We start from the raw sequence: 19,061 nt of genomic DNA, 5'->3' as shown, positions 1-19,061 counted from the left end.
TCCCTGGTTGCCTGAGCTTTGACCTGGCCTCGTATCTGTGCCCCATTACCGGGCGCACTCTTTCTGTTGGGTGCTCTTCTGAGACGGGATGGTAATTTTCCATCTGTCAGCCAGTTACTCCACAGCCCTCAACGCTGGTGTGTTCTAGTGACTTGTGAAGGAGTTTAAATGCTTAAGCAGGTCTCCTGAGCATTTTTCTCTGCTTTGGTTGAGACACAAAACGATGTCAACACCTAAAAATGTAGATCAGCGCTGGAAGTGTGACGACGTTGCTTCTAGGAGAAATTCATCTGGTGTGATTTAAAATGAATTTAAATGGGAATGTCAAGTCTTAACGCTCAGGGTGGTTGTGGTCAGTAATATAATTGTTGAGCTATTCTCACTACACGGCATGCGCGACGCCAACCGTGAGCCAGGTTATCTTAGTGTTTCTGGTACTTCTAGTCCACCCACATGGTAATTCACCAGAGAACAAGTGTAAAAACGTGTAAATGGGTTGTGCATTCCAGCATTCATAGGGGTTAATAAGCCGATGTCTGTTTAAATAACAGTTAAAAGAACTTTAAATTTCTCAGAACAGTGACGTAGCTTTTATTTCAGTTCTGAAGTATTTTCATTTGTGGCACTTGTAGTGTTCTTGGGTTTTCTTGTGAAAATGGTTCTACGTAGCACCAAAAGGTGTTCTTCTGTTGTGACGATGTCAAGGCTGTAAGAGTGGAAGCCCTTTTTGCTGCTATATTGAACCCTTTTCAAGAAAGGTTCTATATAGAAGCATCTACATGCTCATTATCTGTGTTCTTAGAGTGCTCATGGTTCTATACAGAAACATTTTCCTTGCTAAAGAATCCTTGAAGAACATCATTCTGGAGAGTTTAAGAGTTTCCAGTTACAGCATAACAGGGTAACCTCAGCATATGTTCATAGTGCTGGGAATTCATTAAAACTGCTAATTGTATAAAATAGAGCTTAGAAATAAAGACTATGTGGGGTCAGTCTAACTGGATGAGTAGCAGCTGCGAAGGGTATTAATAGTTAGTATGTCCCCCTGTGCTGCTAGTCTTCTGAGAAGGCTTGACGGAACATTGCTGTGAGGATTTGATTGAGCTTTAATGAGGTCAGGTACTGATGTTGGATGGCCAGTTCTGGATCAGTATACTCATCCTAAAGGTACTGGATGGAGCTCCATCAGTCCAGAGAACACAGCTCCACTGCTCCACAGCCCAATGCTGGGGGCTTTATACCCCTCTAAAGGTGACCATAGGCTCATGTGCGGCTGCTCCAGGGCGCCCACTTATTCTGGTGCTTTTCTATGGAAATTATACAAGCTGTATCAGCCGTGGGTGAACTCAATCATGCAGCGCACATTCTGTTCATAAAAGGGGCGGGACCTTCCTGATCACTTACAGCAACCTACCCGCTGATTGGCTATCAGGTATCAGGATTCATTTCACCTGCCGTCGCCACTCTTGGGGATTGCTGGGTTAAATTATTCATACAGTGCAAAGCAGTACAAGCTATCCAGTGAACGTGATGCTATTCTACAGTTATATACTATTTACAGTGCTCTTTGTATTTCTTTAGTAATTACACAGAAGCACTGTGGGACAAAAATTAAAAATTAATATCATATATAGTAAAGTGGAAGTGCTACAAAGCAGGAGTGAAGAACGCTCTGCAGCCTGACTGTGATGGAATTGTCACGGGGAGGATACACAGTGTAGACACACCTGTCCAGCAGGAGCTCGCTGAGATACTCCGCTGACCAATAGTGTGGATTTAGGGCTGTCGAATATTTTCAATTTCTAATATTCTGTAAGAATACGAACAAGAAGTGTCTCAGTTTGCTGAATGATAAAGAATGATACAGGAGTACTACAAATATTGTAATTAATATTTGTATTACTGATTATTATCATTATTACTGTTTATGTTTTTATGTTTTATTGTTTACTATTTTATAAAATATATTTATTTATATTCCTGCTCTTCAGTGCAACTTAACTGAAAAAAAAAAAAACACATTGTAATGGAACAAATATCACCAATAACCAATTATAGCTAATCCGAGGGTCTCTAACCAGTCTGGTGTCCTATTTGCTGGTGCTGTCTCAACAAGTCAGTGAAGAGCACTATGCATTTTGGTAGGTAACGTTCTCCTGGCATCCACCAAACCCAGATTTATCTATCAGACTGCCAGATAGTGAAGCTGATTCATCACTCCAGATAACACATTTTCACTGATCCAGAGTCCAGTGGAGGTGCTTTACACCACTCCAGCCAACACTTGACATTGCGCATAGTGATCTTAGGCTTGTGTGTGTCTGCTCATCCATGGAAACCCTTTTCATGAAGCTCCTGTTGCTCAGTTCTTGTGCTGACCTTGCTTCCAGAAGCAGTTTGGAACTTACTCTGTTATTTTGCATGGTCTACCAGTTTATGGCTGAGCTGTTGTGGCACTTAGATGCTTCCATTTCGCAATAATAGCACTTACAGTTGTCAGGGGCAGCTCTGGCAGGGCAAAATTCTCACAAACTGGCTTAAATGCGGCTATGATAGCGCTACATTTAAAGTCACTGAGCTCTTCAGTATGACTCAGTCTGCTGCCAGTGTTTGTCTATGGTGACTGCATGGCTACGTGTTTGATTTTATACACCTGTTAATGGATACGGCTAAAATATCTGAGTTCAATAATTAGGAGTGTGTCCACATACTTTTGGCCATATAGCGGATTTGACAGCTTACAGATATGAGAGCATCATATTAGTCTGTAAAGAGGCACTTTAAAAGATATTAGCTGATATCATCGATTATAAGAATTTCACAGTCCATCCTCCCGTGTAGACTGAGAGAGCTGAGTACTGTAGGCGCCGCTCTTGACTGGTTCACTTCCTATCTAACAGATCGTAAACAGTTACTGTCTCTGGGCATCATTCCTCCTCTTCCGCTGTCACTCAAGGGGTTCCACAGGGTTCTGTACTTGGGCCTGTATTATTCATTATTTATATGCTCCCTCTTGGCAAGTTTTAACCTTGACTTTTATTGCTATGCAGATGACACCCAGATTTATCTGTGGACAGATTCGCCCATTAACTCCCCTCTTGGCAATCTGGAATTGTGCCTCTCAGAAATTAGTAACTGGATGAAACACAACTCCTTAAAGCTTAACAGTGATAAGACAGGACTCCTTCTTACTGGTTCTAAATCTGCTGTAAATAAAACTGGCCCCCTCACTCTCTCAATTGATGATGTTGTCTTGTCTCCCTCCTCTGTGGTCCATAACCTGGGTGTCATCCTTGACTCTTCACTTGAACTGGACTCTCATGTCAGCTCCCAAGTTAAAACCTCTTTCTTTCACTCACACAATATAACAAAAATCCGCATCTCTCTCCCAGTCAGCTGCGAAACTCTCATTCATGCTTTCATTTCCAGCCTATTGCAGTTCTCTTCTTGCAGGCATCAGCTCCTCATCTCTTCATAAGCTCCAGACACTCCTCACTTACACCCGGTCACATCACCACATTACACCTGTTCTCCAAAACCTCCACTGGCTTCCCATGAACTATCATATTCCGTTTAAGATCCTTCTTCTCACCTACAAAGCTCTCAACAATCTCTCTGACCTTCTCCAACCCTACAAGCGTCTGGTTCTCCTACTGCTGGTAGAACCTCTTGTGCAGAACAAACTTTCCGATAGGGAATGTAATCGGATACAGGCGTTTACATGGATATTATTCTTCTATTTAATGGATTATTTACAGGATTACCCACCTCGTTCTGTCAGATAGAAACTGTATTCCGAATGGCCTCAATCGGATGAGACTATTCAGACTGAGGTGTTTACATGGACGTATTCAATTCAGATTGAGCTATTAGTCGGATTATTAACAGATCATTAGGCTGCGTGTAAACGTGGCTAGTGATGAAATGTATTGGTTGAGTCTCCAGTTACAGTGGTCAGTGTGCCGGGACAGTACTGTCTGGTCTGCATTAAGTGTACATCTGCGATGGTTTTCAGGATGTGTGAGTGATAAATCCTGAGAGTGGTTGAGGCCCCGATCAGCAGTGAGACAGTATGAGGCCTGTTTCCCGCAGACAGACGATCTGACTGAACGTCAGGCGCCATGGCAACAGATGCTGCAGGAACTCGGTCTGTTCTTTGTGCTGTAAGGCGTCTCTGTCCGACCAGCCGCATCTTCACTCTGAGGATCTAACGGTAGTCTGGTGCGGCATGTGGAGAGCGCACTGACCGCTTTCTAATGAAATTCAAGTAAATGCAGCATTAAAACGGCGAGGAACCAGACGTCAGTAAAGGTTGTGCTGATGGCGATTTAGAGAGACTCTGTAGGTCTGCACGTTTTCCCTTTATGGTACGTTTCACCCTCTTCAGTACCTTTATTTAGAGAACATTGTGGTACCGAAACACGGTGCAGTTGTATTTTGTAAGGTGTGTTGACTCCATGCAGCCCAGGCTTTTTATTGTGTCATCGAAATGTACAAATGTGACCGTTTTTCCAGAGAAAGTGAAGGTAGTGTGCCTATAAACTGTTTTGAGCTTAGGGACTGTGGGCTAGAATTATAAAATGCACCTCCAGGTAACAGAGCAGTCGAGGGCTGGAGGTTAGGGAACTGGCCCTGTGACCGGAAGGGGATCGGGGATCTGGGATCAGGGATTGGTTTGATCCCCAGAGCTGACAGGATGTGACTGAAGTGCCCTTGAGCAAGACACCTAACCCCCAACTGCTCCCTGGGTGCTGTGTATTGGGCTGCCCACCGCTACGGGCAAGTGTGCTCACTGCCCCCTAGTGTGTGTGTTCACTAGTGTGTATGTGGTGTTTCACTGCACTGATGGGTTAAATGCGGAGGTTAAATATCCCCGCTGTGAGATTAATAAGGGTCACTTAATCTAATCAGAAACGTTTGCTCATTCAATCCGGAACTGCTGATGAGTTTTCCTATATGGAAAAAATATATGGATGTGGTTTCAGTACATTTCAGACACTAAAATGTGTTTCAGAATATTTTGCCATATTAAGCCAATATATATCTAAAATACATTTATTTTAAAATGAGTGGGTAAATATTACACACAGACAGAAATAAATACACGTACATGTGTTCATCAAATACTTTTGAAAATCCTGTCTGATTGTAACGCGGAGCGAGGAGGCGGACGCACGTGATGAGATAAGGGACTTTTATCACGGGCGAATCCAGGGTCACGGTCAAAACGGTCCAGGGTCATAGAGCCAACACGGATAGAACGATATACAGACATGATGACAAACAATAAATGGTTCAAACTGATCATTTCTAGAGAGAACGTTTAAATTGGCTCAGGTACGGACTACACTCGACGTGTGCTCTCGTCAGGCTCCACAATAACTCAAAATAATTTGTTTTTGGAAAGAATGCTAAAACCTGCAGATTTGAATTCATTACCCATGCATTCACAAAAACTATATATCAAGGCAAATGAAATTCACATAAATCATTTCTCATTTTGAGATGCTTGTAGGAATAATCCAGGATTATTTAACTTTTTCCAAGCTATTTTTACTTGGTTTGAGTCATTTTATTAGGTAAAATTATCCCATTATATCCTCATATTTCTTGAGCAGCTTTTTTCTGCCAATGTGGTTTATAATAAATTTACACAATAAACTGACAAACATGTTAAAAGCATGTTAAATAATTTTGAAGTTACTAACTTAAGTTAAACAATCCTCTAATATGCCTACAACCGTCTAAAAATGAGAAATATTAAATTATTTCTCTTGCAAAAATATCATTTTTTGCAGTGTGCTCCCTGGGCGTGCCATACCGCAGAAGAAGGAAAGGAAACTGGCGTGGCTTGCAGCTTTAAAGCTGAAATGCCCTCCAAAAAGGGCCTGTTTGCTTATAAAAATAGAATGTATAACAAATAGGATATATCTGAGCTCATCCCTGCTTTCCACCAGACAGCTGCGGCGTGGCTGCAGGATTTCACCAACGCTGCGACGCTCCACTTTCCCTCAGCATCACCCGCCTGATGTTCACCTTTACCTTCAACTATCGTGACTCTACTTCAGCTTTCTTGTTGCTATAGGGGTGATTTTATGGCTCTGTGCTTTCAGACTTCTGGGGCTTTTCACCGTCCACACCAGGAGTCTCCGGTCCTAGTCCTGGAGATCCACCCTAAACTAACACCTGATCCAGGAAAGGCTTTCAGAGGCATCGCTATATTGTGTTGGATCTCTCCAGAGTGCTAGATCTCCAGGACCAGGATTGGGCACCCCTTGTTTACACCTTCAGAAAAGACATACAGGTTCACTTTATTAATACAGCAAACAATTTCATGTTATCTACCCACTGTCTATGCACAGAGTTGGGGGGGCACTGTCAAACAGCTTTTTAAACGAAGCAGTTTTCCGTTAAAAATCGCACGTCTACTATTTCACTCGTTTAGAACGTTATTCTTATGAAGGTTGTGGCTGTCTTTGTGGGATTCCTTCTGCTAGCGCCTCTATGGGATTCTAGTACTATATGAGTGCTAAGCAATCCTAGATTAAACACAAACTCCAACAGCTCTGCTGTGTCTGATCCACTCGTACCGGTGCAACACACACTAACACACCACCACCACCACCATGTCAGTGTTACTGCAGAGCTGAGAATGATCCACCACCCAAACAGTACCTGCTCTGTGAGGGTCCATGGGGGTCCTGACCACTGAAGAACAGGGTAACAGAGTATCAGAGAAACAGATGGACTACAGTCTGTAACTGTAGAACTACAGAGGGGAACTGTACGGTCAGTGGAGCTGATAAAGTGGACAGTGAGCGTAGAAACGAGTCGTTGTGCCTGTTCGGTGTACATGAAAAGTTTGTGCATCAGCCCAGAATTGCCATTTTGATGCATCCCTAATTTGGTTTATCTGTTTAAAGCTTAATACATTGTGAATGTACATGAGGCATCTCTCCACTCCTCACTGTAAACACGTGCTTTACGTTGTAATATATCATTCGGATCATACGTGTGATTGTTAAAATGCTGAAAGTGCACCAAACGAATTTCCTTCTACGTCTAATAGCAAACAAAGTGATTGTGGTCCTCATTCTGCGGCCCGCTTCCTGTGGCTAAGCCTGGCTGAGCAGCAGTGCTGAAGCACTTACTCTGCTCAGTTTAAGGCAACGCCGGTCATGAATTGTGCAGCACGCGTTCCTTCACATTCCCGCGCTACGTGACCGAGGCGCCATCATTTATTAACGAAGCAGCTTCGGTTTCGCTGGCCGGCGCCGGAACTCCACACAAACTCTCAGCTCGCAGAGGAGTACAGATGGTCAGCAGAACCCACGCGGAACGGCTCTGTGGTCAGGAAAAAGAATAAATCAGGGAAATCAGCCAAGCACTTTGAAGGAAGATGAGTGTGAAGCGTTTAGCCCGAGCGATGTGCAGTTCTGAGGATGCGTCATTTCAAACCGTGAGTCGACTCATCTCTTTGTTTTCTGAAGGAAAAGGGAATCAGCGCTGGCAGGCCCAGGAGACTCTGCTGTGGTCATGGCTGGAATTGAATCAGCACTGACTGTCCAGCTTATTCTGCTCTTCTCTTGTAGACCTGATAGTCATGCAGGTGGTTGTGTGTTTATATCCACTGAAAAAATTTCCATGCTATGCAAGCCTGAAAGCCACAGGTGGGAACGCCGCGCTGCGGGCTGTGCAGGGTCAAATGTGAATGGATCTCCGCTGAGCTGAATGGATGTTAGTGACTAAAGAAAGTTGGGTAGCGTCTGCTGGCTGTCCCTGACGCTCGAGGACGAGTTAAGCATTTCTTTGTCAGACAGTGCTGTGCTCATCTAATCTCGGAAAAACGTCTTGCAAGCAGTTTTTAACGTACCAGGTTGACTCTGCACACTGTGTTAGGGTCTCACACCTGATGGCTAAAGCGTCCCACAGCCATGGGTTAGACAGTGCGTCAGCATAATGTAGGAGTACTCAATGCCAGTGGCTTCCAAAAGAGGACATCAAGGAAAAGTTGAAGTCCCGAATCAGAATCAGAGAATCCGAATCAGAGAATCAGAATCAGAGAATCAGAGAATCAGAATTAGAATCAGAGAATCAGAATCAGAGAATCAGAATCAGAGAATCAGAATCAGAGAATCAGAATCAGAATCAGATAATCAGAATCAGAGAATCAGAATCAGATAATCAGAATTAGAATCAGAGAATCAGAATCAGAGAATCAGAATCAGAGAATCAGAATCAGAGAATCAGAATTAGAATCAGAGAATCAGAATCAGATAATCACAATCAGAATCAGAGAATCAGAATCAGAGAATCAGAATCAGAGAATCAGAGAATCAGAGAATCAGAATCAGAGAATCAGAATCAGAATCAGCTTTACTGGCCGGGTCTGCTGTGCATACAAGGCATTTGGTTTTGGTTACAGGAGCTCACAGAGCACAGAGTCAGACAGACACTCACATGTAGGGAATAAGATCAAATAAATATAAAATCAACAAGATAAAATAAAATAGAGTAAAACCTGCATTCCTATCATCACTCACTCAGACACACACACACTCAGACACACACACACACACACACACACACACACACACACACACACAGTCATACCTGTAAACCTTACAAGTGCACAGTATGGGTCTAAAGTTAAAGTGCTGAGTGCAGCAGCAGTTAAAGGGTGTATAGTGGCAGAGAAAGGGGTCAGTGAGGTAACAGTCAGATGTGGGTTAATATGGCAGGTAAGTGAGGTGACAGTTGGATAAGTGGGGTAATAAGGCAGGTAGGTGGGGTAACAGTCAGATCAGTAGGGTAATATGGCAGGTAAGTGGGGTAATAAGGCGGGTAAGTGGGGTAACAGTCAGATAGTGGTGTCCGGGGTGAGAGGGTCAGTGGAGATAAACAAATATAAAAAGGTAAAATGGTCTGTGGTTAAAACAGAAGTTAGTCGTGTTGCGTTCCCTCGCAAATGTTTTGCATCACGATGCGAACGGTTTGCGTTCGCTTGCAAAAGCTGTGCTTTGCTTAAGCTCAGAGGTGAAGCAGCTCGTTGAATTTTCCGTTGATCTTGGGTTGAAATATAAAGACACAGCATCTCTTCTCAAAGTCAGACATGGTCCTGCGGTTAGTGACTCAAACCGAACCCGAGACCGAGTTTCCTCGTACAGTCAAAGCTACATTTACAGACGCTGCAGAGAACAGCTGAATAAACTCCGCGCAGACTGGCGGAGCTGGGAGAACGGCTTTAACGTTCTGCGCTAAAAACAAAGCTCTACTGTAGGCCATGCTGTTGGGCACATCTGGTCCTACGCTTGCTTGATGTCTGACAAGCATATTTTTTGCAAGGAAATTAAGGCTCTGTTATCTATGAGTCTTGATGATGCATCATCTATTGCCCATAGCAGTGTCCTTGCTGAAAAAACTGGCAAGCATTTCATGCTGGTCTAAGCTGCTCTATACTGGTCTATACTGGTCTAAGCTGCTCTATACTGGTCTATACTGGTCTAAGCTGCTCTATACTGGTCTATACTGGTCTATGCTAGTCTATACTGGTCTAAGCTGGTCTGTACTGGTCTATACTGCTCTATACTGGTCTATACTGGTCTAAGCTGGTCTATACTGGTCTATGCTAGTCTATACTGGTCTAAGCTGCTCTATACTGGTCTAAGCTGCTCTATACTGGTCTAAACTGGTCTATGCTGGTCTATACTGATCTATGCTAGTCTATACTGGTCTAAGCTGCTCTATACTGGTCTATACTGGTCTAAGCTGGTCTATACTGGTCTATACTGATCTATGCTAGTCAATACTGGTCTAAGCTGGTCTATACTGGTCTATATTGGTCTAAGCTGCTCTGTGCTGGTCTATGCTGGTCTATGCTGGTCTAAGCTGGTCTAAGCTGCTCTATGCTGGTCTAAGCTGGTTTATGCTGGTCTATGCTGGTTTATCTGGTCACTCCAGCATGGTCATGCTGGTTGACGAGCATACCAGCATCAAAACACAACATATCGCTAATGGTTCCATTAACTTACATTAAAAGTGAAGTAGCTTTTTTCCTTCTCCTGTAAAGTTACCATTTTACAGAGATATGAGGTTTTGTTCCGACAGCAGCGATATTCTAAAACACAATGAAATCTTTTATGACGTTGTTAAAGATCGTTCTGTATTGCGAAGACCGATATCACGATAACGATTAAGAAACATTATATTGTGCAGCTCTAATGCAATTTCATGCATGCAGGAGTCTTTTTTTCGTGTGTGTCAGTTTTAAAATTTATTCTGAGATTGCTTTGCTTTTTAAACCTGGCTTGGCTTTGACCCAGAAATCCTTCCCTTCTCCAGACCAACAGTAAACAGAATTCCCAAACCGTGAACGAAGCTGAACTGGGCTAAACTTAAAGTACCTCTTTAAGTCAGGAGAGGAACTGTAAAACAATGAGAAGTGCTTATTCAGGTACTGTCCAGCATATGTCACTAAGCATCTGCTGTAGCATTGCCAGCCGTGCTGTTTATCAGAGGAAAAGTTAGAAGTTCCTGTATTTTGCTCATCCAATCGCGGAAAAAGGAACGTTTTAACCACTGCAGTTTCTAGCTTACCCAAGCTTTGGTCATTTTTCTGGCTTTCGTGAATGACGCAGGTGGTCAGAGTGTTTCTAAAGCTCTGGGAATATTCTTCGGACCTGTGCCCACATCCGACAGAAATAGCCTGAAATCCATTTAGATTCAGCTCCATTATCACCCTTTTATCATCCAAAGCTCGCCATGAAGCTCAAATATGACTTTCAGCATCTCGCCCTCACTTCCCTTCACCGCGCTGCAGAGTAACAGGCTCAAAGTGACAGGTAATCACAGGCTTCCGAAATACTGTACACGTACAGTAAAATCCTGAGTCATGAGTAGAATTCCCCGACGGCTGTGTTCGAGTTTTTGGGTTAGAGAAACATGCCCAAACCTGTCGTCATTGCCATGACCGAATTTCCCCTGATTTCTCTGTCAAATCCTAAATCCGTCTCGAAAACTGGGCCCTAACGATAAGACGGATTAGGAGATAAAACAGAAGTTTTAGAAAGCGATTACTCAGGCCTGGGAAATACTGTGGTGTGAAGCATTCATTGATTCAAGCTTTCTACAAAATCCAGCTCAGTAACTCCTGCCAGCGTATTCCTGCTTTCGGATCAAAACCTTGTATCTCCAAAACGGTAACTTTACAGGAGAAGGGAAAAACCTACTTCACTTTTAACGTAAGTCAATGCAACCAGACGTCTTTCCAAGAAATTCTCGGCCGTTTCTTTTGGTGCATTCATCTTGAAATGTACTCACAATATAAACGACTCTAGGCATTTTCAAATTATGTAAAAAACTGAAAAACGGAGATACGAGGTTTTGGTCCGACAGCAGCCATATTCAGATTTATACAGAGACTGTAGTCCGTCTGTTGAGGCAGTTTGTGTTAGCCATCCTCTAACATCCTCTTGTGCTTTCCAGTTAGATTTCCAGCTGTTATGTTCAAGTGTACTTTGGCTAAAAAGCTAACATTAAGTTAGGCTAGTTTAAAGGTAGTCTGGCCACTTCTTGTTTCTCCCATTATATATTATCATTACTGCTAAATACTAGAATACGCCTACGAGCAATTCCTCAGTGAATGAGGCTGAACCTTGAATGTTAAGTACAGCGTTAGGTTTAACTACTTAGCAAGAACAAGGGGGGAACAATATAATTTAGTTGTGGCCACAACTTAGTAAGGCGTGGGAACGAGGTCGTGCCTTACTAAGCTGTGGTCAAGGCTTAATTATTTCATTCCCACTTCATACTAAGTCATAGCCACTCATTTTTTTTTAATTTATTTTGGAGGAAATAGGGCTTAAACCGCACTTTCCACAGGTGAAGGCAACGCAGTGCCGCCCTTGCAAGCACCTTTATTGCAGTACCGCGATCGACCTGCTGGGGCAGTAATTCTAGACTGGCTTCAGAGCAAACTCAGAGCTTAAGTTGACTCGTTTTGATGGCAGGGTGAAAAGGTTCTCTACAGAGTGGTCTCTCCCTCCCCCCCCCCTTTCTCCCTCTCTCTCTCTCTCCCTTTCTCTCTCTCCCTTTCTCCCTCTCTCTCTCTCTCTCTCTCTCTCTCCCTTTCTCCCTCTCTCTCTCTCTCTCTCTCTCCCTTTCTCCCTCTCTCTCTCTCTCTCTCTCTCTCCCTTTCTCTCTCTCTCCCTTTCTCCCTCTCTCTCTCACCTTCTCTCTCTCTCTCTCCCTTTCTCCTTCTCTCCCTCTCTCTCTCCCTTTCTCCCTCTCTCTCTCTCCGTCTCTCTCTCTCTCTCCCTTTCTCCCTCTCTCTCTCACCTTCTCTCTCTCTCTCTCCCTTTCTCCTTCTCTCCCTCTCTCTCTCCCTTTCTCCCTCTCTCTCTCACCGTCTCCCTCTCTCTCTCCCTTTCTCCCTCTCTCTCTCACCGTCTCTCTCTCTCTCTCCCTTTCTCCCTCTCTCTCTCTCTCTCTCTCCCTTTCTCCCTCTCTCTCTCTCTCTCTCTCTCTCCCTTTCTCTCTCTCTCCCTTTCAACCTCTCTCTCTCACCTTCTCTCTCTCTCTCTCCCTTTCTCCTTCTCTCCCTCTCTCTCTCTCTCCCTTTCTCCCTCTCTCTCTCACCTTCTCTCACTCTCTCTCCCTTTCTCCCTCTCTCTCTCTCTCTCTCTCCGTCTCTCTCTCTCTGCCCCCCCTCTCTGGTTTGGTGACGGGGAAGAAGAAAGAGGGATGAGACTGGCTTTAAATAATGAATGCTAAGAGACTGTTCTGAGTCATACAGGCTCTTTGAAGTGACACAACTTTCAACCATCACTATTATATCACCACCTCGCTGCTGAGCGCGAGACTCTTGTCTAACGGCGCAGCTCGACTGATTTCAATTTTTTACAGCTGTCCTGAGTTTTTGAAAAAGTAACCTTCACTGTTTTCGTCTTTTCAGAATAAATCATTGCACCATTTTAAGTCTAACCTCACACGCACAGCATTCTTATGAATGAATATTAATCATTAATCAGAAGTACAAGAATCCCTGCTGAAAAGCCCTTTGATGGTAGCTGGTTTCAGGTCTGTGCTTGTCTTTGAGAGTTTTGGCCAGAATATTTTGAAAAGGCAGTGATGGCTGAATACTGAATACGCAATACACTAAATGTAGTAATGTATTCCAGTTACAGCACATACAAAGGAGCGTATTCAGATACGTTTATATACATGGAAAATACTTTCCTGCCATTTTCATTTAATTCACACTGTTTTGCGCTGTTACTGATTATGTTTCTTAAATTTTAATTACTCAAATTAATAAAAAAATGCATGCAAGCTTTTCAAAGTTCATTTTACACTTATTGTCTGCTCCCGTTCACCGTTGCTCCCACAGTACCACTGCCCCTTCATGGCCTAAGCCAGGGGTTGGCAACCCAAATGATAAGAAGAGCAATTTTGTCCTTTTGTTAGCTTATGTATATTAGTGTGTATGTTAGATAGATAGATAGATAGATAGATAGATAGATAGATAGATAGATAGATAGATAGATAGAGTATCTCTCATATATAGTGTCTCATATACAGAGTATCTCTTAGTTAGCGTCTATTATATAGCGTCTGTTAGCTCTGTCTGTACAGAGTCGGGCTGTTAGCGTCTGTTAGCGTCTGTTAGCTCTGTCTGTACAGAGTCTGGCTGTTAGCGTCTGTTAGCGTCTGTTAGCTCTGTCTGTACAGAGTCGGGCTGTTAGCGTCTGTTAGCGTCTGTTAGCTCTGTCTGTACAGAGTCGGGCTGTTAGCGTCTGTTAGCTCTGTCTGTACAGAGTCGGGCTGTTAGCGTCTGTTAGCGTCTGTTAGCTCTGTCTGTACAGAGTCGGGCTGTTAGCGTCTGTTAGCGTCTGTTAGCTCTGTCTGTACAGAGTCGGGCTGTTAGCGGCTGTTAGCGTCTGTTAGCATCTGTTAGCTCTGTCTGTACAGAGTCGGGCTGTTAGCGTCTGTTAGCGTCTGTTAGCTCTGTCTGTACAGAGTCGGGCTGTTAGCGGCTGTTAGCGTCTGTTAGCATCTGTTAGCTCTGTCTGTACAGAGTCGGGCTGTTAGCGTCTGTTAGCGTCTGTTAGCTCTGTCTGTACAGAGTCGGGCTGTTAGCGTCTGTTAGCCTCTGTTAGCTCTGTCTGTACAGAGTCGGGCTGTTAGCGTCTGTTAGCGTCTGTTAGCGTCTGTTAGCTCTGTCTGTACAGAGTCGGGCTGTTAGCGTCTGTTAGCGTCTGTTAGCTCTGTCTGTACAGAGTCGGGCTGTTAGCGTCTGTTAGCTCTGTCTGTACAGAGTCGGGCTGTTAGCGTCTGTTAGCCTCTGTTAGCGTCTGTTAGCTCTGTCTGTACAGAGTCGGGCTGTTAGCGTCTGTTAGCCTCTGTTAGCGTCTGTTAGCTCTGTCTGTACAGAGTCGGGCTGTTAGCGTCTGTTAGCCTCTGTTAGCGTCTGTTAGCCTGTGTTAGCATCTGTTAGCTCTATCTGTACAGAGTCAGGCTGTTAGCATCTGTTATGAAGTATAGTGGTGGTGGGTAGAACCTCACAGCGCTCTGTGGCACAGCGTGGTGTCGTATCAGTATCCTGGCCTCGCACGTTCTGGTACGATCCCACCAAATGACCTAGATGTGTGTTTGGGACATCCGTAAATCTGGCCGAAGGTGTGGGCACTGTCTGCCTGGATTTTTGGATGAATGCAGTGATTTTTGCTGTTCAGAGATAAAAGGGCCCAGTTTTTTCCTGAAGCTTGTTCAGGGTGAGCGAGCCATCTGGTCCAAAAGACAGACCACCTGCGTAAGACAGCTACATTTGAAGAGCCGAGGAGCTCTTATGAGAATTAAGTGTTTTTATGTTAATCCTTTTCCAACAAGGCGGTGAAATGCAAAAGTATTTGGACAGTAATAGTACCTCTAATAGTAATAGCACTCCAGCACAGTAGATTCGAAATGAAGGTTAAAATGCCATTAAGGGCCGTTCAGCTCCAGTTATGAATTTTTCAGGAGATCTTTCTGAGGAGATTAGATATAAAATAATTCACTTGCAAAAGGACTGGGAAAAGATTTCAAAACTGGGGTCCAGAAAATGATTAAAAACTACAGAGAAAATGAGTTTGTGCTCCAGTGTCTTCGTTTTTAATCTGATCAAGCGGTCCTTTAATGGGACAGACGTGAGGGCTGTAGGTACTGATACTCTGTGAAATGCAGGCCTGATCTGGTATCTTGTTTATGTGAAGTACACTGTGTGTGAGAGTCTGATTGCAGACGTACGTGGTGAATGTAAAGTACAGTGCAGATCACAGTCGGTACGTTTAGTTACATCTGGAACCTTCATTACACTCGACTCCACACAGAGAACCACACACACTAATAAATGCATTTTAAATATGTCACCGCAGTCAGAACAAAACCTCGTATCTTCAGAAGGGTAACTTTACAGGAGAAGGAAAAAACCTACTTTACTTAATGGAAGTCAATGGAACCAGAATTTTTTACAGGTCATTTTGGTTCGTTTCTTTTGGTCCATTCATCATGAAATTTACACACAATGTAAAGGGCAACATTTTATTTCAGATTATGTCAAAAACTGAAAAACGTCAAAAATGGAGATATGAGGTTTTCTCCAGACAGCAGCGAAATATTTAATAGCTTTAATAATTATTTGGCCATTTTCCTACATTGTATATATTTTTCACACAGTTTGACTTGAACCACAAAACTGTCAACTGTCCATATGAATTCCATAAGCCTCCATCTCTGAATGAGTCCCTTCTGTGTTGTTCCCCACAGCCACAGGACCAAAACCCTCGGGTGTCCCTCGTCCTCCGGGGGCTGGACCTCCTCCCAGGGACCCCTGAACGGCTGGGACATGGCGTCCAGTAGAGACGGCCGCGACTGCTTCATCGAGTGAGTACGCAGCAGCTGTAGCGGTTCTCGGAGTGCAGACAGAATTCTGATGGGTTCCTCCTTCAGACTGAACGCCCGCTCGGCGCTCAGGCTCACTTCAGCACATGAAGGAACGCGAGACCGAGAGAGGAACAGAGTGGGAGTGACACCTTCACACAGGGGGCCGCTTTGATCTCCCCGCCACACGAACGCCGCTCGCTCGGAGACTCTGGGGGATGCGGACATTAGCATACATGCACACAAACACGTCACCTTTCCGCAGAATTCTCCGCTTTGAATGCTGAGTACGCCTTTCACGCCAGGCGGGTAGATTTGAGGAGTTTTTCATTTCGGAAAAGAAGACGTGTCTGTGCTCAGCAGAGAATTCTGAAGGAGGATCCGTCCTCTCCCTCAAAATGTTTTAATATTTTATCCAATCAGAATGTGACCAAAATGTGTGGTCCATTACGGAAAAAGACATTTGAGTCAGTCTACAGAAACGTCCCCAGCGTTTACAGACACATTCCACTAAAAAAACATCTTAGAGTTACGATTTATTCATATTTTTATATAAAACAACACAGTAATTTAATAATTATAACTTCCTGAGCCTCAATTGATCAATATTGGTTTTTAAATCAATCATATAGAATCCAAACACCACAGAAGAGCTCGCCCCCACAGTCGTGTGTGAAGGCTGAGGCCTTCTACGTGACTATGAAATAAATGAATTAAATGACATAAAGAAAACCAAAGCCAAATAAATATTATAAAATATATAATAAAAGTCCCCAGGAGTCGTGTCACTGGTGTTACCGTGTAACTAAACTCTCTTATTTTGAAATAAAAGTCACACCGATGACGTCACTCAACCTCCTTTGACCTGTTCTCTGAGGATCTATGGAGAAAAGCTCATGGTGAGTCCACTGTGTCTCTCAGTTCTCAGAGATCTTCTCATTCAGCTCATGATCTCATATGAAGCTTCTAGCTGACGTCACTGGTGTGACCGACTTTATTCTGAGGTCACTGTGAAAAAACAGCACAAATGGATTAAATTCCATATTTTAGTGGACGTTCCCTGATGGACAGTGTGTGGTTTGATGTTCTGTAAAATGCATTGATCATTAAAAACGTCTCTGGTGTTTCCTTTATTATGAGGAGCACCGATGACGGTCAGTAACACCAGTGACCCCTGTGGAGGACAGAAGAGTGGACGCTCCTGTAGAACCCATACACACATATATCGTTTCTGTCATTTGTTGGTTTTTACGTAATTCATGAATGCCAGCTGATCCTTCTGTGAAAACTGTACGATTAATAGATCAACAGAATTGGTCCAAAATTGCTGGGAAAAGATCTTTTTGCATTCAGTTCTATAACAAGTTAAGAAAGTTAGCATTTCTGAGATAGGAGGTTTCGTTCCAACAGTGACAGTAAATTTTCTCATATTCATAAATATATGTACAGTATACATTTACTAAATGTATTTAAATGTTTAAATATATGCCAACATATGCACATGTATCTTTGCTATTGTATATATATATATATATATATGTTTATATATGTAACCAGAGTAACAAGAGTTATATATATATAACGAGTTATTTAAGTACATTTTGGGTGGTTTCTTTTGTTCCATTCATCATGAAATTCACACACAATGTAAAGAACAGCAGGCATTTTCAATTTATTTCAAAAACAGGACGCTGTTGGCTGGATGTTTTTGGCTGTCAGGTGTTTAAAAACTCCAGCAGCACTGCTGTGTCTGATCCACTCAGACCAGCCCAACACACACTAACACACCACCACCACATCAGTGTTACTGCAGCACTGAGACTAAACCTCCTAAATCCTGTCCTAACTTCAGGATGAACCCCAGCAGGGTCCTGACTCCTGTTTAAGGCCCGTTTCTCTGGTTCTGAGGCGGCTGAGTCAGGCGGCGTAGTTCACTACCAGCATAATGAGCTCCATTTATTCCTACTGTAAAACGCGGCTTTCACTGGGAGATGTTTTTCTCTTCTAACTCTGCGTTTTAAACATCTCAAACGCTGCCGACTCGAACTCCACCGCCCCTCTGATCACCTTCCTGTGTTAATGTAGATGATGGAATATTACAGTGATGGTGGAGAATAATGAGGAGGCGGAGCTGAACATGTGGCTGTTTATTAGGAAGAGGAACGTGCTCGGCTGAAGTGTTTGGGAAATGGAGACTGAAACTGAGAGCAGTGACACTCTGATAAACAGCAGGGGGCGACTCTGATAAACAGCAGGGGGCACTCTGATACACAGCAGGGGGCGCTCTCATAGCATTCACACCTGACAGTCTATCTTACTTTAGCTCTGTTTGACCTTTTTTACATCAGTAACAGCAGCTTAACTCACATTTTAACATTATTCTGTTGACGTGTTTACCTTTCAGCCGTGTTTGTATGGTCGGTTGCTAGGCAACAGACATAACAGCTGGTTGTTAACTTTGAGTAGGTTTAGATCTCCTAACCGGAGACGAGATGCTCTAAGATCTGATAAAATTCCTAAATTAAGATCAGATTCGCTTCTGTATTATGAATTTGTGAATAATCGTGATTTGTCAGATCTCCAGACTAAACAAGAGGAAGTCTCTGTACCACCGCCCCAGACGCATAATAAGCATTTTTGATCGGCTGTTTCGTGAAACTTGCTCCATTAAGTTAAGATGACTGCTATTGTTGCGGCTGAGTTTCAAGTGAGTTGCAAACGCTTTACCTTATGCAACTCTCACCGTGTAAAGCCAGCCTAAAGGTGGGCTTCCTCCCTCCCCTCGTACTCCGGCGGTTAAAACCGGGCTGCAGATGTAAGAAGTGCGCTCGCAGCGGTCTTGTATGGAGATTCGTGTTTCTGAGGAAGGAGGACGAGCCTTTGTTTCTCGTGCCGCTTCCTCTGGCAGAATGCATTCTCTCTGCTTCTAAAAATACCACAGAGCAGAGCAGAGCAGCGCAGCGCTGCCCGCAGTTCTCCTCCGCTTCGCTCTCATCTCAGGACAGGTCCGGCTCTCTCGGACGGCTCTGTGGCTGCTGCCGTGGCTCAAGGCAGTGGTGTCCCGTGCCGTTCCATGTGGTCATGTTGGGGGTGGAGTGGGGTGGATGAATACCTTTTTTTTTCTAATTAGCCACCCTATGAAGGGA

The 19,061-nt window shown here is 43.7% G+C and overlaps 1 protein-coding gene across 2 annotated transcripts in view; it reads left to right on the top strand.

Annotated features, from left to right (window-relative positions):
• frmpd4 (FERM and PDZ domain containing 4) overlaps positions 1-19,061 on the top strand; it is a 76,252-nt gene that overhangs the window by 14,400 nt on the left and 42,791 nt on the right. Inside the window, exons 1-2 of one of the 2 annotated variants that reach the window (XM_037539461.1) lie at positions 7,308-7,459; positions 15,802-15,918. In XM_037539461.1, the coding sequence (XP_037395358.1) occupies positions 7,443-7,459; positions 15,802-15,918 (134 nt within the window). In that variant the 5' untranslated portion in view covers positions 7,308-7,442. Of the gene's footprint in view, positions 1-7,307; positions 7,460-15,801; positions 15,919-19,061 lie in introns of those variants that run through there. The other variant, XM_037539460.1, reaches the window with a different exon arrangement.

Source organism: Pygocentrus nattereri, chromosome 6 (genome assembly GCF_015220715.1).
Source record: "Pygocentrus nattereri isolate fPygNat1 chromosome 6, fPygNat1.pri, whole genome shotgun sequence".
In the NCBI taxonomy this organism is placed as follows: Eukaryota; Metazoa; Chordata; class Actinopteri; order Characiformes; family Serrasalmidae; genus Pygocentrus; species Pygocentrus nattereri.
Note: the sequence above shows the minus strand (reverse complement) of the source record. Positions and strands in the feature narration are given on the sequence as shown.